Source organism: Eubalaena glacialis, chromosome 6 (assembly GCF_028564815.1).
Source record: "Eubalaena glacialis isolate mEubGla1 chromosome 6, mEubGla1.1.hap2.+ XY, whole genome shotgun sequence".
In the NCBI taxonomy this organism is placed as follows: domain Eukaryota; kingdom Metazoa; phylum Chordata; class Mammalia; order Artiodactyla; family Balaenidae; genus Eubalaena; species Eubalaena glacialis.
In genome coordinates, this window is record NC_083721.1 from 11,614,813 (window position 1) to 11,637,250 (window position 22,438).

The 22,438-nt window shown below is 40.9% G+C and overlaps 1 protein-coding gene and 1 long non-coding RNA gene across 4 annotated transcripts in view; one reads left to right on the forward strand and one right to left on the reverse strand.

Annotated features, from left to right (window-relative positions):
- Positions 1 to 19,601, forward strand: part of GART (phosphoribosylglycinamide formyltransferase, phosphoribosylglycinamide synthetase, phosphoribosylaminoimidazole synthetase) — a 29,277-nt gene extending 9,676 nt beyond the window's left edge. For all 3 annotated transcript variants that reach the window (XM_061193972.1, XM_061193974.1, XM_061193973.1), the window contains exons 6-22: positions 461 to 529; positions 1,472 to 1,597; positions 2,442 to 2,529; positions 3,092 to 3,177; positions 3,366 to 3,534; positions 6,126 to 6,357; positions 8,578 to 8,672; positions 8,963 to 9,072; positions 9,798 to 9,996; positions 11,005 to 11,256; positions 11,414 to 11,566; positions 13,128 to 13,334; positions 14,439 to 14,576; positions 16,004 to 16,134; positions 16,382 to 16,523; positions 17,564 to 17,679; positions 17,776 to 19,601. In XM_061193972.1, coding sequence (XP_061049955.1) covers positions 461 to 529; positions 1,472 to 1,597; positions 2,442 to 2,529; positions 3,092 to 3,177; positions 3,366 to 3,534; positions 6,126 to 6,357; positions 8,578 to 8,672; positions 8,963 to 9,072; positions 9,798 to 9,996; positions 11,005 to 11,256; positions 11,414 to 11,566; positions 13,128 to 13,334; positions 14,439 to 14,576; positions 16,004 to 16,134; positions 16,382 to 16,523; positions 17,564 to 17,679; positions 17,776 to 17,967 — 2,505 coding nt within the window. In that variant the 3' untranslated portion in view covers positions 17,968 to 19,601. The remainder of the gene's footprint in view (positions 1 to 460; positions 530 to 1,471; positions 1,598 to 2,441; positions 2,530 to 3,091; positions 3,178 to 3,365; positions 3,535 to 6,125; positions 6,358 to 8,577; positions 8,673 to 8,962; positions 9,073 to 9,797; positions 9,997 to 11,004; positions 11,257 to 11,413; positions 11,567 to 13,127; positions 13,335 to 14,438; positions 14,577 to 16,003; positions 16,135 to 16,381; positions 16,524 to 17,563; positions 17,680 to 17,775) is intronic.
- Positions 8,956 to 22,438, reverse strand: part of LOC133093872 (uncharacterized) — a 29,917-nt gene continuing 16,434 nt past the window's right edge. Inside the window, exon 3 of the long non-coding RNA XR_009701331.1 lies at positions 8,956 to 9,038. This is a non-coding gene — a long non-coding RNA (uncharacterized LOC133093872). The remainder of the gene's footprint in view (positions 9,039 to 22,438) is intronic.

A 22,438-nucleotide genomic window follows, 5' to 3' on the forward strand; every position in this document is an offset into this window, starting at 1 on the left:
AATAGGAAACATTCGGGCTTCCCTTGTGGCACAGTGGTTAAGAATCCGACTGCCAGTGCAGGAGACACGGGTTCAAGCCCTGGTCCGGGAAGATCTCACATGCCGCGGAGCAACTAAGCCCGTGCGCCACAACTACTGAGCCTGTGCTCTAGAGCCCGCGAGCCACAACTACTGAAGCCTGCGCACCACAACGAAGAGTAGCCCCAGCTCGGGGCAACCAGAGAAAAGCCTGCGTGCACCAATGAAGACCCAATGCAGCCACAAATAAATAAATAAAATAAAATAAAAATAGGAAACATTCATATATGTTCCTTCGCAGCTTTCAGAAAGAGAAAGAGAAATTATAATACTAGTGCGTTGGTTCATAATACAAATGGTGCAGAATGACAACAGCCAATTAAGTAAATAATAAAAGCTTATAATTTATTTCTCTTTTTGTTTTGTTTTTATCGACAATAAGGATAAAGCTTTTGGAGAAGCTGGAGAAACAACTGTCATTGAAGAACTTCTTGAAGGAGAAGAGGTGTCTGTACGTATATTCATCTTTTGGACTTTTACAGAGTATAAGCTGTGTTATCTGACCTATGATCCCAAAAAAGGCTTGGTTTACTCTGGTCGCTTCATCCAAGAGCATAAACTGAGCAGTTACACAGGAATTTGTATACGTTTAATATTTCGGATACAAATGAAAAAAGAATTTATCTTCTTTTTTTTTAATATACAAACTTATTTATTTATTTATTTTTGGCTGCGTTGGGTCTTTGTTGCTGCGCGGGCTTTTTCTAGTTGCTGAGAGCGGGGGCTACTCTTTGTTGCAGTGCATGGGCTTCTCATTGCAGTGGCTTCTCTTGTTGCAGAGCACGGGCTCTAGGCATGCGGGCTTCAGTAGTTGTGGCACACGGCCTCAGTGATTGTGGCTCTCGGGCTCAGTTGTGGCTCGCGGGCTCTAGAGCGCAGGCTCAGTAGTTGTGGCACATGGGCTTAGTTGCTCCACAGCATGTGGGATCTTCCCAGAACAGGGTGCGAACCCGTGTCCCCTGCATTGGCAGGCAGATTCTTAACCACTGCACCACCAGGGAAGTCCGAAGAATTTATCTTCTTTTAATCATCCCCAGTGTAGCAGTAGGCAAATTGGACTTATATCATCCCCAGTGTAGCAGTAGGCAAATTGGACTTATATCACCCATTATTTAAACAGGGGAAAGGTTGAAATTTTTTACTTTGAGAGTAGCTTGATTTTTTTTTTCCCCCCAACCTAGCTCAAAAATTACAGATCCTTCAGAACAGAGTATACAGGATCTTTTGATTCTCGATCTAGGAAACTTAGGGTTATTTATGTTTTAAATCATTTTACTTTAAAAAAGAAAACTTTTCCTCTAATTAGAGTTAAGGTACATATAGTTCTCCTTATTAAATTATTTTTTTACTTATTGGCATTTAAGGTTAAGTGGACCGTTTGTTTTCTCTACAGTGTCTGTGCTTCACTGATGGAAAGACTGTGGCCCCCATGCCCCCAGCACAGGACCATAAGCGATTGCTGGAGGGAGATCAGGGCCCCAACACAGGGGGAATGGGAGCCTATTGTCCAGCACCTCAGGTACTTCCCAGAGGCTCAGCTGAAGTTCCGTAGTCGTTTGGTCTTCTCAAAGAGCTCTTAGACACTTTTCTGTTTTTTCTTTCTGTAAATGATATTACTAATTAGCAAATTGGTTTTCCTGTTAAATGAAAAGTGTCTCTTCTGGTCTCACTCTAAAACTAACCTTTTCTAAAAGCCTTTGAGGAACTAACTTAAGTATCGATTGAACAGATCCTTCTAGCCCCTCCTTATTCATCTTTGGATATCCAGGGCCCTATACATAAGTGCTCAGTAAGAGTGGGTATGGTGAATTGAGAACCAAGTCAGACTATCATTTGTTCTTCTAGTCTTTCTACTTCATAACGGATAGAGCATGTTTCCAAACAATTCCTTGACAATGTTTATGAAAAATATGCATTGAGCATATTATAAATAGATTAGCACTTCAGAAACTCACCCATTTCCTTTCACTGCTGATAGTTATAATTGTTTGTGCTAATAATATAGTGCCTTTTAGATATTTTTCTTAACTAAAAGATTAAAAACCAAACAGGGTTTACTTTAGACTTCGTGTACTAAAACTACCATTTGGTAAAAGTGATTTTATTTATATATATTTTTTACTTAAAAAAAATTTTTATTTATTTATTTATTTATTTTGGCTGCACTGGGTCTCAGTTGCGGACTCTTAGTTGCGGCATGCATGTGCAATAATTTCTACAATTTATAAACTCTAGATTCTCAATTTATAGGCTAATGAGGTATGCATAGAATATACTGTAAGTATACAAAGGAGCCTCAGTGTGGGCGAGGACTTTTTCAGTTTAATACCAGTTACATTTAAATATGTCTCTATGTTCCCCAGGTTTCTAAGGATTTGTTGCTAAAAATTAAAAATACTATTCTTCAGAGGACAGTGGATGGCATGCAGCAGGAGGGTGTGCCATACACAGGTAAGCATATTGATGTCATTGTGGACATTATTTATAGAGTAAGTTTACACCATTTTCTTTTTTTATAAATTTATTTATTTATTTATTATTTATTTTTGGCCGCATTGGGTCTTTGTTGCTGTGCGCGGCTTTCTCTCTCTAGTTGCTGCAAGCAGGGGCTACTCTTCGTTGCGGTGCACAGGCGTCTCATTGCGGTGGCTTCTCTTGTTGCAGAGCTCGGGCTCTAGGTGCCCGGGCTTCAGTAGTTGTGGCACACAGGCTCAGTAGTTGTGGCTCGTGGGCTCTAGAGCGCAGGCTCGGTAGATGTGGTGCATGGGCTTAATTGCTCCGCGGCATGTGGGATCTTCCCAGCAGGGCTCGAACCCGTGTCCCCTGCATTGGCAGGTGTATTCTTAACCACTGCGCCACCAGGGAAGCCCACCATTTTCTTTTTTTAATTGACCACTGTTATAACATTTGTTACGATCATTCCAAAACTTTCAGTACTATAAGTTTATATTCTGATTTTCATAGTCACAATACAATGTCTTCATTATAGATTTTTTTCCATTTTTTAACGAAGGTGTCCTCTATGCTGGTATAATGCTGACCAAGGATGGCCCAAAAGTTCTGGAGTTTAATTGCCGTTTTGGTGATCCAGAGTGCCAAGTGAGTAATAAAGATAATAATATAAAGTGTTACTTTGTAGAATATGTGTGCTGTTTTAATCTTAGGATTTATCAGCCTTGAAATAATTACCTTTGAGAAACATATGCAAGTTCTGGTATCCCAGTGAATAAAATGTCTAAGGACAACTGAAATTTCTCTCAGTTGCCGTGTTGATTATGTTTTTCCAGGTGATCCTCCCACTTCTTAAAAGTGACCTTTATGAAGTGATTCAGTCTACCTTAGATGGCCTGCTCTGCACATCTCTGCCTGTTTGGCTTGACAACCGCACTGCTGTAACTGTGGTCATGGCAAGTAAAGGTTATCCAGGAGACTACACCAAGGGTGTAGAGATAACAGGTGAATATCAGAGAACAAAAGGTTGGATTGCAATGTGACAAGTGACCAGTACCACAGTAGGCCTTTGTCCCATTCAATGTTGTGTTCCTTTTAAGGGTGTAGAGACATCAGTAACCTTTCAGGGGTTTTTAACATAACCATGTTGCTTGTTGGATATGGGTGTCCAGATATCCAAAATTACTGTATTTAAAGAACTGCCGTCCGTTTCTCTTCCTGCACAGTGAAGACTTAAGTGGGCCTAGCTAAGTTTCCAGAGAATCACCCAGTGCTGCCTTTCTCGTCCATCCTCCAAGAGCCAGGAAGATAATAGGAATGTATGAGAGTTGAAGGAACTTTAATATAAATTACATCAAGGAGAAAATTTCAGGGCTTGATCTCTGAATGATCACAGATTAACCCCCCAGTTTGCAGTGTACCCCATGGCCACTTTGATGGCAGAATTAAAAGTTTCGGAAGTATAGCCTTCTCTTCTGTTTCTCGTTATAGGAGGTGAGGCATCTAGTTAAATGATGCTAGATAAAGCAGTGTTTTAAAATGCTAAATAAGTTCCAGCACCATAAGACCAACACCAGACCTTTAAAATCCCTAGCAGGCTGTCATTTGGCCTCCCTTAATACCCCAATACTGTGTTTGATTCAAACACCCTATTTACTGTCTTACCCAGACAGTAAGTCCATTGCCCTGTGCATCCCACACATGGCAGCTGGGCAGTTAGGAGCTGATTGCCTTTTAAAATGAAGAAAGGGAAGGAATAGAATCAAGATCTTTTGTATTGGTGAAATTTCCCTAAGATTGGGGTGACAAGTGTCATAGTTATTTCTGACACCCCAATATTGGGTGTTACTGATACCACCAGATACTTGAGTACCTGTGACTAAATGCCCCTATGTTATAAAAACACCTGGAGGGACCTCCCTGGTGGTCCAGTGGGTAAGACTGCGCTCCCAATACAGGGGGCCCAGGTTCGATCCCTGGTCAGGGAACTAGATCCCGCACGCGTGCCACAACTAAGAGCCTGCATGCCGCAACTAAGACCCGGAGCAGCCAAAATAAATAAATAATATATAAATATTTTGAAAAAATAAAAACACCTAGAGAAGACACGATATTATAAATCAACTACAATAAAAAAATTGTTTTACAGAAAATTTGATACAGCAAAAAAAAACACCACCTAGGGAAGATGTGTATTAACAGATTACCAAATATGGTACTAAAAGAGAAATGGAAAAAGACAAACTAGGGATATGAAAGTTTTTTTCGGGGGGACTTCCCTGCTGGCACAGTGGTTAAGAATCTGCCTGCCAATGCAGGGGACATGTGTTCGAGCCCTGGTCCGGGAAGATCCCACATGCCACGGAGAAACTAAGCCTGTGCACCACAACTGTTGAGCCTGTGCTCTAGACCCCATGAGCTTAGAGCCCGTGCTTTGCAACAAGAGAAACCACCTCAGTGAGAAGCCCATGCACCACAACAGAGAGTAGCACCCACTCGCCACATAACAGAGAAAGCCTGCACACAGCAACAAAGACCCAACTCAGCCAAAAATAAATAAATTAATAGGGAAAAAAAAATTTCTTTTTAATTAAGAGGTTGTCTTTGTATAAACTGTCCGTGTTGGTCATTTCATAATTTAGAAAACACAGTCTAATAATATTTTAAATGTAAAATACATATGTGAGATCTTAAAACTAATTCAAAAGAAAATGAAGCCAGGGGACTTCCCTGGTGACACAGTGGTTAAGAATCCGCCTGCCAGTGCAGGGGACACAGATTCGATCCCTGGTCCATGAAGATCCCACATGCCGTGGAGCAACTAAGCCCGTGCACCACAACTGCTGAGCGTGTGCTCTAGAGCCCGCGAGCCACAACTACTGAAGCCTGCACGCCCTACAGCCCGCGCACCGCAACTACTGAGCCCACTCCCTGCAACTAGAGAAAGCCCGCACACAGCAACGAAGACCCAACGCAGCCAAAAGAAAAAATGAAGCCAGGGATTTTCTTTTAGGCTGAGCCCAAAACCTAATTTAAATCATATTTGTCTTAAAATTTTACAATTGTTGTATTAGGGAAAAGATTAAGAATATGTTTTGCATTGCAATGATCTTATTGGTTTTTTTAAAAAAGAAAGCAACTTTATTTAGTTGGCTATGATAAAGCAAAAAGAAATTCTTTTACTCCTCAGTAAAAAATGTGATCAAATGCAGGATTTATTCATGATGTTTAGGTTTTGTTAATTTTTTTTTTTTTTTAACTTTTCAGGAGAAAATAACTTTATGCTTCTAGTTTCAAACTTTTCAGGGCTTAGCTTCTTTTTTTTTCCTTCCTTATTGAAATAATCATTCTTACATGAGATTTATGATAACACAAGGTTTTAGTACTACAGTTGTCACCCTAGAGCAGAACAGACTGTTCTTAGGAGAAAGGTTGTATTTACTATTATATTACATTAATTCCTTTCTGATAGGATTCTTGTGAAGATTCATTTAAGTGAAATAAAGATTTTATTGAAAAAAAAAATTCTGGAAATTATAAGCCACAGTGTAGAATATTATTACTGCAATTGATATGTCAAATATGCTCTCTTACAGGGTTTCCTGAGGCTCAAGCTTTAGGACTAGAGGTGTTCCAAGCAGGCACGGCCCTAAAAGATGGCAAAGTGGTGACTAACGGGGGTAGGGTCCTTACAGTAACGGCCATCCGGGAAAATCTCATCTCAGCCCTTGAAGGAGCCAAGAAAGGACTAGCTGCTATAAAGTTTGAGGGAGCCATTTATAGGAGGGACATTGGCTATCGTGCCATAGCTTTCCTCCAGCAGCCCAGGTAAACTTCTGACCAACGTGATTATAGCACAGCTTCAGAACTGGCATAAATGGCAATGTAGAAAAACTCCATTAACCCTGTACTAAGTCATTCTGTATTCTTAACTCTATGAGACTGATCTGATTTTTTATATATATATAAATTTATTTATTTTATTTATTTTATTTTTGGCTGCGTTGGGTCTTCGTTGCTGGTGTGGGCTTTCTCTAGTTGTGGTGAGCGCGGGGGCTACTCTTCGTTGCGGTGCGCGGGCTTCTCATTGTGGTGGCTTCTCTTGCTGCGGAGCACAGGCTGTAGGTGTGCAGGCTTCAGTAGTTGTGGCTCGCGGGTTCTAGAGTGCAGGCTCAGTAGTTGTGGCTCACGGGCTTAGTTGCTCCGTGGCATGTGGGATCTTCCCAGACCAGGGCTCGAACCCGTGTCCCCTGCATCAGCAGGTGTATTCTTAACCACTGTGCCACCAGGGAAGCCCGACTGATCTGATTTTGATTTGCATTTAGTTTGAATTGAAACTACTAGTTACAGCAATATTCAAATGAAATGGAAAAAACTTCATGGTAGCTCATGTTTGAAAAGCTCAATAAGATCAGTGCTGTTGAAAGATTTTTTCACATTGTACGTTTTAGATACATGCAATCAGTTGTCAATTATTCATCAATAAAGATGGGGGAAGGGATTTTTATTCCTTGAGTTATCATATATTTATATATTATTGTTGTATTTATCTTTTTTTTTTATAAATTTATTTTTTTACTTATTTATTTATGGCTGCATTGAGTCTTCATTGCTGCACGTGGGCTTTCTCTAGTTGCGGCGAGTAGGGGCTATTCTTTGTTGTGGTGCGCAGGCTCCTTGTTACAGAGAACGGGCTCTAGGCGCACAGGCTTCAGTAGTTGTGGCACGTGGGCTCAGTAGTTGTGGCTCGCGGGCTCTAGAGCACAGGTTCAGTAGCTGTGGCGCACGGGCTTAGTTGCTCCGCGGCATGTGGGATCTTCCCGGACCAGGGCACGAACCTGTGTCCCTGCATTGGCAGGCGGATTCTTAACCACTGCACCACCAGGGAAGTCCCTGTTGTATTTATCTTAGTTTATGATTTTGTCAAAGAATTCAAGATGAAAATATTGGTCGTCTAACTTTGCAACTTTATTTAATTACACTATAAATTTTGGCCATCTCATTTGGCCACTCCATTTATATTTATTACTGAAATGTATTTTGTAACCCTTTATTGATTCATTTATTGTCATATACAACTAACTATTCCTTTGTAAAATCAATGAACTATTAACTGCAAATGTGGGTGTTTTGATCTCATCACAATTACTATTGCTCATTGAGTTCATCTATGAGAAATAAATGTGTTTTAGGACAAAATGAGAAATTTTTAGCAACTTAATTCAAGTTACACTGTTACTGATAGGCAAACTTTTTAAGGTTAAATAATGGAATTTTTTTTTTGAACATTAAAATACCATGCTAAAATTTTATTTTTTATTTTAAAATGACTAGATTCTATTGAAATGACCTATTTCAAGGGACTTGAAATCTTAATACTCGTCTAATTCTTTAAAGATGAAGAAGATGAGAGGCTACAGTGCCAATCGCTACCTGACAAAAGAGTTGTTTTTAACCAGTAGAACTTCGTTTCCTGTCTAAGCGTGACCCCAGACTGCTAACTTTATTGGAGTTAACTGCCAAATTTCTCTCAAGTCTGTACCCTGGCACCTTGCTTCTAATAAAACTAAGGAAACTGATACAGTTATAAGGAAACTGATACAGTTCTCTATTATTGCAGTAAGGGCTCAGTTTCATTATTGAGGGATTTCTTTGTAGAGTTCTTATAATCCTAATTTTCACTTTTTTGACTCCGTTTTGGCAGTCCTTTCCTTCCCATACCAAAATTGAACAGAGAAATATTACGGCCAAATATTGGTATACTTAACTGCCTGTGACAAGTACTTCTGGAAGAAATAGTTAAGTTAGAGAAGTAGTTACAAATAGTGAAGTTCCAAATAGTGATGATCAACTGAGGAGGTTGTTTAAACACATTTCAATTCCTAGGACCTGCCCTAGACCAGCTAAATCAAAATCTCTGGATATGGCCCAGCGTATTGGGGGATATGAAAATCACTAGTGATATCTTCTGCTTTAAATAATATTTTAAGGTTAAAATAATTCTTCCCTGGCATTTAGGTGATGTCTTTGTTTTTTAAAACTCTTTAGGGGCCTGACTTACAAGGAATCTGGGGTAGACATTGCAGCTGGAAATATGCTGGTCAAGAAAATTAAGCCTTTAGCAAAAGCCACCTCCAGACCAGGTAAGTCAGAGTCTGTCCTTTGCTAGTTCATTAACTGTGACAAACGTTGTGTATTGATTTGTGCTTTGTAGTTTACTGAGGAAAATGTTCCAGATTAATGCCAAGTTGCTGTAAGTCTTGCCCTATTTAAGCCAAACTCACAGTGTTCTGCTTTCTTATCTCTAACATTAAAAGCATTTCTTATCCATGATCTTAAACTCAAAAGGATATGTATGCCCCTTTAATATCTGCTTTCTTGATCAACTCTTTGCTGTTGAAATGCAGCAAGTGATTAATTTTCTCTCCAACAGGCTGTGATGTTGATCTTGGAGGTTTTGCTGGTCTTTTTGATTTGAAAGCAGCCGGTTTCAACGATCCTCTTCTGGCCTGTGGAACAGATGGCGTTGGAACTAAACTGAAGGTAATCAGACACCTATGTGAGTAAAGGCCTTTTATGAAAGATATGAAAGACTTTACTGTGTATCAAATACATATCTTTCGGGACTTCCCTGGTGGTGCAGTGGTTAAGAATCCACCTGCCAATGCAGGGCACACGGGTTCAAGCCCTGGTCCGGGAAGATCCCACATGCCGCGGAGCAGCTAAGCCTGTGAGCCACAGGTACTGAGCCTGCGCTCTAGAGCACGCGAGCCACAACTACTGAGCCCGCATGCCACAACTACTGAAGCCCGCACGCCTAGAGCCCGTGCTCCGCAACGAGAAGCCACTGCAATGAGAAGCCCGCGCAGCGCGACGAAAAGTAGCCCCCGCTCACCGCAACAGCCCACGTGCAGCAACGAAGACCCAACGCAGCCATAAATAAATAAACAAATAAAATACATATCTTTCCCCTCTTGACATATATGCCCTAAAGAGAACCACACCAAGTAATCATACAGTTGGCTACAATAGCTATGTGTTTCTAATAACACAGTGTTGTTGAGGCTATATCCGGATAGAAGGGTTATCTTAGGGGAAAATAGGGAATACTTTCGGACCAAGTAGCTTATCGGAATTTAGTGTTCTTTTGTCTTTACGTGTTCAGAGCACCTAGCCAAAAGTCAGTAATATTGTTAGCCTCCACTGATAATTGACAAGATATAGTTTGGAGCTTATTCTCTTATGTGGATGTTTATATTCTTCTGTAGATTGCCCAGCAGTGCCATAAACATGAAACCATTGGTCAAGATTTGGTTGCCATGTGTGTAAATGATATTCTGGCACAAGGAGCGGAGCCCCTCTTTTTCCTCGATTACTTTTCCTGTGGAAAACTTGACCCCAGTACGACTGAAGCTGTTGTTGCTGGAATCGCTAAAGCTTGTAAAAAAGCCGGATGTGCTCTCCTCGGTATGATCATCCATTTTAATCACGCATCCTTCTTATGTATTTCAGCCCTATGTACAAACATGATCGGTTACCAGTAGACCTAATGAGACAAACTATGTGTCACAAGACGAGGCAAGTAAAATATAGATGATACCACCTAAGGAAAACTTAGACCTTTGTGCCCTCAAACCCTCCCCTCAAGGGTTGGTCCCCAGACTGAGACTCATACTCCTCCACCATCACCCAGGCCTTATCTTTCTCCTTGATCCTTAGCCACCATTTCACTCCCATCTCTCTCAGTGGCCTCCTGGACAGACAGGGTAGGGGGTTGTTTCCTCCTTATGGCCCTGCAGCAGAGGCAGATCGGTTCTTGGCTTTCTGAATCTTAACTTAAGCCTTATTTTCCCACAGAAATGACACTAAGAATAAAATGTACCCAAGGTTTACAGAAATATTAAATACATACATGAGAATTTTGAACAAAATTAATTTGTAGGTTGACCAAGGAACAAAACTACCGATTTTGTATTACCATTTCTGTGGACTAGTATGTCCCAAAAGCCAAAGTCGCCTTTCACCCATCTTTTAGAGCAGTTCCTAATTTGGATCCGCCTGCCTTGACCCCGTCTTTACACAATAGGGTGGTAATAGGAACTACGACATATTTTTGAGGCCAGGGCATTTAGAGTTAGGCAGGTCTGATTAAATCACTTCTCTAAGCCTGTACCATTATTGGAACATAGAGTGATTGTAAAGATCAAATATAGGTGAAAGCATTTCTGAAACTAAACTGCTAGAGAAATGGTGTTACATTCAACTAAGTGTTCATCCCGTAAAAATAATGATGTTTGGAGGCTATACTCACCCTTTGTGGAAATTAGTGCTATTTCCCCTGAAATCATGCTTAGATGTTTGCGGAATACAGCTTTTGTTTAATTGTTCATATGAAGAGTAGCTGGTATCACTACTTCCTAGACAGGTTTATAAGTATTCGGTGATTTCTTTGCTCTTGTTTTCTCTTTCTGCCAGGAGGTGAAACGGCAGAAATGCCTGACATGTACCCTCCTGGAGAGTATGATCTAGCCGGTTTTGCTGTTGGTGCAATGGAGCGGGATCAGAAACTCCCTCACCTGGAAAGAATCACTGAAGGGGACGCTGTTATTGGAATAGCTTCATCTGGTCTTCACAGCAATGGATTTAGCCTTGTGAGGAAAATTGTAGCGAAATCTTCCCTTCAGTACTCCTCTCCAGCACCTGATGGCTGTGGTGGCCAGGCCTTAGGTAAACATACTCACATTTAAACTCTCCTGCTTGGGAATGTCTGAGCAACCACTTAGTTGGGTTAGGCTTTCGTTACTTAAAGTTAGAATGGAACAAATTGCATGTTTTGGTTTTATATTCATAGACTAAGTTTTTGTCTCATCTTCCTAATATACAGGTGACTTGCTTCTAACTCCAACCAGAATCTACAGCCATTCACTGTTACCTGTCCTGCGTTCAGGACATGTTAAGGCCTTTGCACATATTACCGGTGGAGGATTGCTAGAAAACATCCCCAGAGTCCTACCTCAGAAATTTGGGGTGGATTTAGGTAAGATTGCTAAAAAGAACGTTTGCTCAGAAAACTGTTATGAGAAAAAATACATTGTCGAAGGAAACTTTATGGGTAGTTAGTACACATATGATTACACCTGGAAAATTCTTTTTTTTAATATTTTATTTATTTATTTATTTATTTTATTTATTTGGCTGCGCCAGGTCTTAGTTGCAGCATGTGGGATCTAGTTCCCTGACAAGGGATTAAACCTGGGCCCCCTGCGTTGGGAGTGCAGAGTCTTAGCCACTGGACCACCAGCGAAGTCCCTGCCTGGAAAATTCTTAAATCATTGGGGCTTCTTGGGGAAAAAATAGGACTGACCCTTTTCCACCTTTTCTTGCTTCATTAGCCATGTTTATAAGGCATAAAGTCCTCATGTAATTGACTTAGATGAAATTCTTTAAGCAGATTCTCCAAGGGGGTCAGTAAGCTCAAGCTCTTTCAAGATGGAATCAGGAACATGCTGGGAAGGGAAGTGGTAGTTATTAAATAGTCCCTGCAGGGGATAAAGGAGACCTGAACCAAGGCATAGAGAAGGGAAACAGATTGGAGAATCATTTTGTGCTTAGAAGGAAAAAAGAAGTCCCAAGTTTCTAGTTTAGTAGGTGAGTAGATTTGGAATAGGAAGTGGAAATACAGTGTTTTAAATCTTTGAAGTATTTATTGTAGTGTTTTTGTGAGCAGAAGTTAAGTTGGGTACTTATATGCAGATAGTAATAGTTAATCGCAAAGAGAATAGGAGGGACCAAAAGGTTGTTCCTCAATATTCCACCCACCTTAAAGTTTGGCAGAGGTAGAATTTCTAAAAAAGAATAGTCAAAATCAGGCAGTAAACCATGTAAAAGTATCAACTCCGAGCAAGGATTTCAACATGACACTGGTTAGCAGTGTCAAAAAGCAGCTTGGTGAGGATAGATACCACCCCCCCATATATTGGAGCGGGGGATGATGGCAGAGATACAGAGACAATGAGTGAAGATTGCTGTTTCAGGAAACTTATTGGTTGGGAATTCCCTGGTGGTCCAGTGGTTAGGACTCAGTGGTTTCACTGCAATGGCCGGTTTCAGTCCCTGGTTGGGGAACTAAGATCCTGCAAGCTATGCAGCAGGGCCAAAAAAAAAAGAATTTTATGTGTGTGTCTATATAGGTATTACCTAAAATTTTTTATTAGAGATTTTTGTTGTATTAGAGGATATGTTCTTATACCTAAATCTAGATTTTTTTTTTTTCTCATTCACAAAAGGGTAGTAGGCCAGCCTTTACTGGAATTCAGCCATTAGAGCATCTAATTCATTAGGGGATTTCTAAGAATCTGGTTAGTTAACGCAGCACAAAACTTCGCTCAATTGTGAATACTGGCCAAGTGTGACAAGAAAAGTGTTCTTAATGCCTGAGGTACAAATGGATCCCAAAAAAACTTCTGAAAGGCCAGTTTATAGTTTTACCCTCTATAAAATAGCAGTGCTGGTTTTAATTTCCATAGGTTTGTATATGTACATACTTCTATACTTTGTGTCAATAATAGGTTAATTGATCAACTCTTGCCTGTTTTCAGATGCCCAGACCTGGAGGATCCCCAGGATCTTCTCGTGGTTACAGCAGGAAGGACACCTCTCTGAAGAAGAGATGGCCAGAACATTTAACTGTGGGATTGGGGCTGCCCTCGTGGTATCAGAGAATCTGACACAGCAGATCCTGCAGGATATTCAGCAGCACAAGGAAGAAGCCTGGGTGATCGGCAGAGTGGTTGCATGTCCTGAAGGTAACTGTTCCTTATTTAGTTGCTCTTCGGTATATTTAGTTGCTCTATTTCAAGCCATTGATATGGCAGCTGTCTTTACGCAGCTGTAACATGAAAACACCCATGCCAGTAATAGCACTCATCTCTTCATTTCTGCCTCAGGGCTCTGACACCTCTGTGTAGCAGTCACATATGCACAACTACACCCTGCAGGACAACCCTTGACCAGCGGGGTGAGAACTAGTGAATAAATGCCCACTTTAGGGACAGAAGAAGGGAGCGGTTCTGAGGCACAGTCTACATGGCTCCTTTGAGGGGCTCAGTGGAATCAAGCCCCAGTTGCCCACAGTGGTGACCAGTTTAATAACACTCTTATATTGGCTCTTCCCCATCCTCATTCTGGTTCCCTAGGATCACTTCCCAAAGTAATCACCTCGCATGTTAAGACCTTGTCTCAGGCTCTGCTTTGTGGTTCAGCTCAATTCAAGGAGTAGTGAGCAAGCACCCTGACCAGTACTGTGTATGACTCAGAACTCTGTTAGAAGTACTAGAAATTGGCAGATTGACAGAAAACCAACTCAGATTCTCTAACAGAGATGTCAAGGCTTGTTAATTTTGTCTGTATCTGCCTTTCATCCCTTTATTGTGTGGCTTTCATTTTCAGGCAGGCTCTCCAAATACCGGAAAGATGTCTTGAGCCCACATCCTTCCACTCACATTGCAGTAAGAGAGGCCCTCTCTTTCTCAACATCCTATATCAAGTCTTTGAATGGCCTTGCTTGGGTCACATGCCTACCCTTGCAGCCAAGAGGTCATAGCACTATTGTGGATGCAAGACTTGCAGGAAAGGGGAGACAGAACACTGGCAGGCAGTAACATATCCACTTTATGTTTAGATATAGTGCTGTAGCTTTTAGTTGAAGTGGGCAGTTATATATGTTCACCATCAGGAAGTTTGTATGAATGAGTGACGATAAGTAAAGCAAACCTATTATTTTAGTCCTTGCATATCTTATTTTCAGAATAAAATACAGTACTCTAAAGTTTTTATAGAACACTTCTCTTTCCATATTACTGTTAATTCAGTTGTTCTTTTTTTATTTATTGGGTGTGTTTGAAACAAAGGTTCTCCTCGTGTGAAAGTCAAGCATCTGATTGAAACCATGCAAATAAATGGATCAGTATTGGAGAATGGCACCCTGAAAAATCATTTCTCTGTTCAACCAAAAAAGGCAAGAGTAGCTGTCTTAATATCTGGGACAGGTGAGATGTGGCTTCCTCTTTACTACAGAGCTGTAGAAATGCTCTTCCTTTTCTCCCACCCACACCACCCCCCCCAAAAAAAAAACCCTCCTTCCGACTGAGAACACTCTCAGTACTGGGGCTAGGTATCATTAAGGAGTGTTATCTTTTCTACATCCTCAGTCTTTCCACTTTTCTCAGGCATTTGAAACAGCTTCTAAAGGAAAAGTAGAGGGTGTTGGGAAGATGGCTGAAGAGAGAGAAGCTAGAAAAGACAATGGAAATTCCAACTTCTTTTGAATCATAGCTTTGTAGTTGAAAAGTCTTAGGATAGTTGAGGCTTTTTAAAATTGTTAATAGTAACAATACAAAATTTGTGTTTGACTCTTACGGACTGCGGGGTAAAGTACTAAGAGCATTGTATTCTCTCATATGGATGGATATAGTATGATTCTTTTTTCCTTTTTTTTTAAATTTTTTATTTTTTTTATTTGCACCACGCCATGCAGCTTGTGGGATCTTAGTTCCCCTACCAGGGATTGAACCCAGGCCCTCAGCAGTGAGAGCAGAGTCCTAACCACTGGACGGCCAGGGAATTCCCTCCACTGTTTTAAGTAACATTGCTATGAACATTCTTTTAAATATACAATAAGTTCGTAAGTGCATATCTGATTCTTTAGGTTAACTTTCCCAGAAGTATAATTGCTTTACAAGTCTATTTTAAGGTTTCAATATACTTTAGACCCAAGTTGATGGTAAAGCAAAGAAACTACTGTAAGGGTCCTAGTGGTTGGTTCTTCTTCAGAGGGTTGATTTTTTTCTTAATTAAGCAGCTTATTCCTCATCAATCAGTTTTAAAATCATGTTATACTGTTTCTACTGCTATGCTAAATCATACTATTTTGCAGGAGCAATTACATATCCTTGAACCAGGAGTGCCTATGTTTTTGTAAGATACTAATCCACTATTCTAAGAGGAACGGAATTTTAAAGCCTCACATATTTTGCCAATCTTTTCTAAGACATTTTTTTTTTTTAATTATTAGCACCTTTAATTATTATTTATTTACTTATTTATTTTTTTGGCTGTGTTGGGTCTTCGTTTCTGTGCGAGGGCTTCCTCTAGTTGCGGCAAGTGGGGGCCACTCTTCATTGCGGTGCGCAGGCCTCTCACTATCGTGGCCTCTCTTGTTGCGGAGCACAGGCTCCAGACGCGCAGGCTCAGTAGTTGTGGCTCACGGGTCTAGTTGCTCCGCGGCATGTGGGATCCTCCCAGACCAGGGCTCGAACCCGTGTCCCCTGCATTAGCAGGCAGATTCTCAACCACTGCGCCACCAGGGAAGCCCTCTAAGACATTTTTATTCAAAAATCTTGACCATTCCCTATTCAAAATGGTATACACGTTTTAAAGAAGTGTGCACTCACCTGTGTTTTTCTCCCTTTTTCAGGATCAAACCTCCAAGCTCTCATAGACAGTACTAGGGAGCCAAGTAGCTCCGCACACATTGTTGTTGTGATCTCCAACAAAGCTGCAGTGACTGGCTTAGATAAAGCAGAAAGAGCTGGAATTCCCACCAGAGTAAGTTACTTTGAAAAGTATCTTTCAAGATTATTTAAACTCATAATCTGCCCCCAAGTGTTCTTTGGATGCCTGGATTTGGGGTGGGTGCTGGGCTTGCCTTTATACTCATCCTGTCCATTACTTAATTCTTGACATCACGTGTATCTTCAGAAGGAGGTGAAGTATGGTCTATGTAAAGGTTGAGTTTTAAATTATTTTTGGTAATTTGTTGGAAACAAATTGTACTTATCTTTTTCTATTCTAGGTAATTAATCATAAATTATATAAAAATCGTGTAGCATTTGACACTACAGTAGACCAAGTCCTTGAAGAGTTCTCCACAGACATAGTCTGTCTTGCAGGATTCATGAGAATTTTATCTGGCCCCTTTGTCAGAAAATGGAATGGTAAGCAAAAATTGTTTGACACTACATTGAGGAATTTACTGAAAATGGGCCATACGGTGGTTAACTTGCCAAACAATCCCAGCCATGCATGGTATTTACTGTGACGGTTTATTTTGACACACGTCATAACGGAATTTCCTTTGCCTTTAGCCCAAAGAATAATGATTTATTATCCTGCTCTCTCTATCAGTTTTCTCTGGCCTGCTATAATTACGGTTTCTAATGTAGCTTAGGTTGGTTTCACATTACTACAAACGTACTATTTCATCTTCTGGATAAATATTGGGAAGAGAGTATTTTTACTTGTTCAGAAGCAAGAGAAGGTGACTCTCTGTATCCCAAAATAGAGTTCCTCTTCTGAGGAAGTGTGAACCATTGCCAGAAGATGGAAAGGAAGGCATTGTTGCCAGATAACATAGTATCTGCTGTTAAGGCCTTTCCCACAGAAGTTTTGACTGCTTCCTGTGGTTCTTTTTTGTGCACATATTTGGTCAATAAATGTATTTCCTCTTCGGAGAGTTTGTTTTCTTAAGTGAATATAGTTAGAGCACTTGTGGTGTAATATACCACAGGCAATGCTTTTGGTGACATAAGGCACACAGACTGACTAATCCGGCATCTGTGGATTAGTCACATGTGAACATGCCACTTCATGGTTAGAAGTCAAGCACATAGACACTACGCAGGAACCTCCTGTCTTTCTAATATTATGTGCCAGGGACAAGCTGAATTTTCTTCAAGAGCCCTATGATCCAGATGAGAACCCCTCCCATCCAGCTTTGAGTCACTGCAGGCGCCTGTTCAGAAGCCCCTCGGTGTGTCTTCAGCTGTGCAAGGCAGAAACCTGCTGCTCCCAGGGCCTCCTTGGATGAGAATGTGTATTTCACTTTTCCTCATTTCTGTCTTTGACAAAGAAAACACCCATCCTAGAAAAACCTTGCTCCTATTGACTCCTGATTCTAGACAGGAAAGTGTATGTTCCTTTAACAGAATACATAGGGTTTTTAAATTCTGACCACTATGTTTTAATTAATTTCCAGGGAAAATGCTCAACATCCACCCATCCTTGCTCCCTTCGTTTAAGGGTTCAAATGCCCATGAACAAGTCCTGGATGCCGGGGTCACTGTCACTGGGTGCACCGTGCACTTTGTAGCTGTGAGTATGTCTCTTTCTACCAAAATCTTATTAGTATTTAATGTAAATTGTACTTGGCAGAGGTAATGTTCAAAACTTTCTCACTTTCTTCTCCAGGAAGATGTAGATGCTGGACAAATTATTTTACAAGAAGCGGTTCCGGTGAAGAGGGGTGACACTGTTGAAACTCTATCTGAAAGAGTAAAATTAGCAGAACATAAAATATTTCCCTCAGCCCTCCAGCTGGTGGCCAGTGGAACTGTACGGCTTGGAGAAAATGGCAAGATCTGTTGGGTCAAAGAGGAATGAAGCATCCTAATCCAAGAATGGAGCCAGCTTTGAAAAGACTTCTAGCTGCTTGCAGGGTGACTTTTATCGTGGACTCAGCCTGAAAGATATCTAAGATATATATGTATTGCTTCCAGTGGCCTTTCAGGTTTTACCTGTTTGGGGCCTTTTTGTTCATCATCAAAATAGGCATCCAGAATTCCTTTTACTTTCAGCCAAATAAGATACCAAAACTTAATCTTTCTTATATTCTTTTTTGAAGAGCTAGTAAGTCTAATACGTTAATATCTCTTGCCCATGTTGTATATCTGTACTGACTTGAATTGAGACTTCTCCAATTATTCTGATCCTAAGTTGGCGTCATCAGATTTTGAGGTAGCTCCCATTTCTGAGGGCTAGTGTTCTTTGTGCTTTGAAATATCATTACACATTCCTCTAATAATTGACAGTTTTTGTAATACCCAGATTTTAGCTTCACAGTTTGGGAGGATGGAAGGCAATCTACTCAGACTAGTAAAGAGTATAATGGGACTGCATGATTTCCCACTCTAGCCAGTCATTTCTAATGTGGATATGCAGTTCTGGAACTGGGAGGTCTAGGTTGACATACTGGGCACATGTGCATGACCCTACACATAGGACCACGTTTCTGTCGTAGCTGAGCAAACAGGGAATGGCCACCTGGCCCATAGGCAGCCAGCCAGCCTTAGACTGCTGAGCCACCTTCAGGGTGGCCTAAGAGCTCTGCCTGCCCAACAGGGGGGCACCTTACTGGAAGGGTAACTTGAAGCCCTGTTCAAGTCCTCCCTTGGAGTTTAAACTCAAAACTTAACGGCACAGGACTCTTACAGTAGTTATATACAGAAGAGAGTAAACTCTCGCCTTAATACAGGAAAGAGTAGAGGGTCAAGAGAAGCAGAGTGCCAGAAAAAAGGACAGACACCTTTGCCAAGAGACCCTCATCACTGCCTCTGGTGCAAGTCAGTTTCTCCAGGCAGCTGGCCAACATTACCCTACCTCTCCTTGACTGTAGTCAGCAACTGCCATCAAATGATGTCCAGGTACATCATTTCACATAGGTGTCTTTGCTGCAAAAACAATTGACTCATTTTTTTCTAGAGAGTTCACTCAACATAATAAGCATCTATTATGTATATGCCAAACTATCCTATAAAGTTTTTAGAAAGTTAGAAGATATAAAGGAAAATGTTATTGGTTGATAAAATGATATACTGTAATAAAAGTAGAAGCTGGTACCAGGGTAAATTAGAAAAATCAATGAGTTTATGACTTTAGAAATACAATTCTCCAGCCCTTATTTAGACACTAATATCCACTAAAAGGAACCTGGACACCATGGAAGGTAGCTGATTCAATATCTTCAGATAGGAAGAATCAAAGTGTGTCTGAAATATCTGGTTGACAGAAACCAAAAAAAAAAAAGTTGAAAGTAGCAGGGATGATACTGAAAGGACAGAGGAGTCAGCTGAAAGGGTGTCCTACTGTCTAGTTTGTGATAATATTATTTGGACATGTTGAGTGTGTGAGCAGCTGTTGATTTATAATGATACTCAAAGAGAAAAGATCATTTAGGTTATGAAAAAGGTAATGCATAGGAGGGTGAAAATAAGATGTTAGTCTTTTATTAATGTAATAAATATGGATATTTGTCTTTTATTATAGATGTCTCTGTTTCTATTTGTGTAAGCAGGAGTAATACAAATGAGCCCCTACATCGTGTTCAGGTAGAAAGATGGGGTGGATAGGGGAAAGAGGGTTCAACTGTTAATCGGTTCTGCTGGTTACACACAACAATCAAAAAGGATCCAAATGTGAGTTCCAAAATGATGAGTAAGCCAAATATTCTAGAGGAATGTTATAATAATTTCTAAGAGATTTCAGTCTCTAACTGTTCCTTAAATTTTTTACCATTTTTAACTACTATACATAAACTTTAAAAATAACTCAAGTACAGGGAATTCCCTGGCAGTCCAGTAGTTAGAACTTGGCACTTTAACTGCCGAGGACCCGGGTTCAATCCCTGACCGGGGAACTAAGATCCCACAAGCCATGTGGCACGGCCAAAAATAAATAAATAAAATAAGTACAATATGGTATTTAATTATAATAAAGTTTAACAACTGGTACAGCTAGTCCCTCCTCATTACTTTTTTTCAGAATTTTCTTGGCTATTCTCCCATGCTAAGCAGCCAGAACCACAGCCAAAATCACGCCCAGGAAGAGACTGGCAAGGACATTGCTGCCATGGCCACAGCAGGCTCCTTCGGCCCTACTTCAGTGAGCATTCAATTTGTAGCTGCTCCCGCAATCGAAATGCACTCAGAATGCCTCTATCTCTGGGTCACTTGCCCAGGCAGGATTATCTGATTGGTCAAGTCTAGGTCACTCACCCTGCTCTCATGGCCGGGGGTCAAAGAAAACAGGAAAATGGCCTTTGGGCTGTCACGAGAAAAACTGCCTCTCACACAATGCTGGATGCCCCAGACAACAAGGGATTCCCATGCTCAGCCGCCCCCATTTGACAAAGGTCCAGCTCCACAGGTCACCTGATAGATGCAGCTGCAAGTAGTTCAGGAAGATTAATAAAATTCCAGTTGTTTGTTTTTTCTTTTTAAGTTCATGTTATGCTGACAGTTCCTCCTGGCTTTTTTATCTCCCTGAACTGCTTTTTACCAATTATCTAATACATAAATTTTACCTCTTCCATCACTATTCTCTTTTAGACAGTCTTATAGCCATTCTTTCTCAAGCCATGTAAAGCTTACATTAACCACAACACAAGGCCATAAGTAGAAATAATCCAAATGTCTGTCAGCTAATGAATTGAAAAATAAAATGTAGACTATCCATACAATGAAATATTACTCTGCCATAAAAAGGAAAGAAATACTGATACACCCTACAACATGGACTAACCTTACAACATTATGCTAAGTGAAAGAAGCCAGTCACATGACTGCATGTTTAGGATTCCATTTATATGGAATGTCCAGAACAAGCAAATCCTGAGAGACCAAGTAGATTAACAGTTGCCGAGGGCTGTGGGGATAGAGGTTATTTGGAGATGATGACTAAAGGATGCAATGTTTCTTTTGGGGTAACGAGAATATAATAAAATCGATTGTGTGATAGTTGCACCACCCCATGAACACACCTAAGCCATTGAATTGTACTCTTTAAATGGGTGAATTCTGTGGCATATGAATTATATTCAATAAAACTGTTCCCCAAAAAAGAGAGATACAACTCCTTCTCTGTTACCGTAGAAAGATTAATTCATAGTTTTTGAAATACATCAAGATTACATGTCATCTTATGTTATAAAATGCATCAACTTTACATTTAAAATACTTCCCGTTCAGCATGAAGTCACTTAAACGAATACAGATAGGACTTCCACACTTTGTCACGGAAACTGATGCCAAAAGCTCGGCCTCTGTGCACCGCTGTCAAATCGAATCTTGGAGAGAGTTTTGGGTGAAATAGAAAAGGATAGCTTTATTGCTTTGCCAGGCAAAGGGGGACAGAATGGGCCGCTGTCTCAAAAAATGTGTCCCAACCCAGGAGGATTTGATGAGGAGTTTTATAACAATACTCCAAGGGTGGGGTTACTGACAAGATGAGGGTGTGAGCAGGGTCTCAGGTGGTGGGTCTCTTAATCTTGATGAGCTTCCCTGGTCCCTCTAATCTCGCCTCAGGTGGTTTTTTGGCTGCTCCTCTCTTGATGAGCAACTGTATGAATCTGCCCTTTGGAACTCAGGGAAGGTCGTGGAGGCTGGAGTCTGGTCTACGAGGAAAGGGCGACAAAAAGAGGCCTCCATGCGCGGGAGCCCCACAGTCACCCCACCCCACCGCCCTGGTTTCCAAATCATACTAAAGACTATCCATCAGAATAGCAATCCTAATCCTCAAAGCCTCCATCTGTTAACCTGGTAGTTCCCTGGGTAAGCTTATTAAAAATGCTAACTCCTGAGCCCCATCTGTATTCGGAGCATTGCAATAAAGCACTGCATGAAGATTTTAATATTCCAAATCGATTTCATTTTTTTAAGTTTCATGAATTGAAATATTTGTGGACAATGAAAGTCAAATTGCATTTTAAATTTTTCTGCACCACTAACCTCCAAAAATTTATAGGAAAAAAGAGTTTGGGGGACTTCCCTGGTGGTGCAGTGGTTAAGAATCTGCCTGCCAATGCAGGGGACACGGGTTCCATCCCTGGTCCAGGAAGATCCCACACGCCATGGAGCAGCTAAGCCCGCGTGCCACAACTACTGAGCCCGTGCACCGCAACTACTGAAGCCCACGTGCTCTAGGGCCAGCTCTGCAACAAGAGAAGCCACCGCAATGAGAAGCCCGCACACCTCAATGAAGAGAAGCCCCCGCTCGCCGCAACTAGAGAAAGCCCACGTGCAGCAACGAGACCCAACGCAGCCAAAAAAAAAAAGTTTTGTGTAGCACTATCACTCAA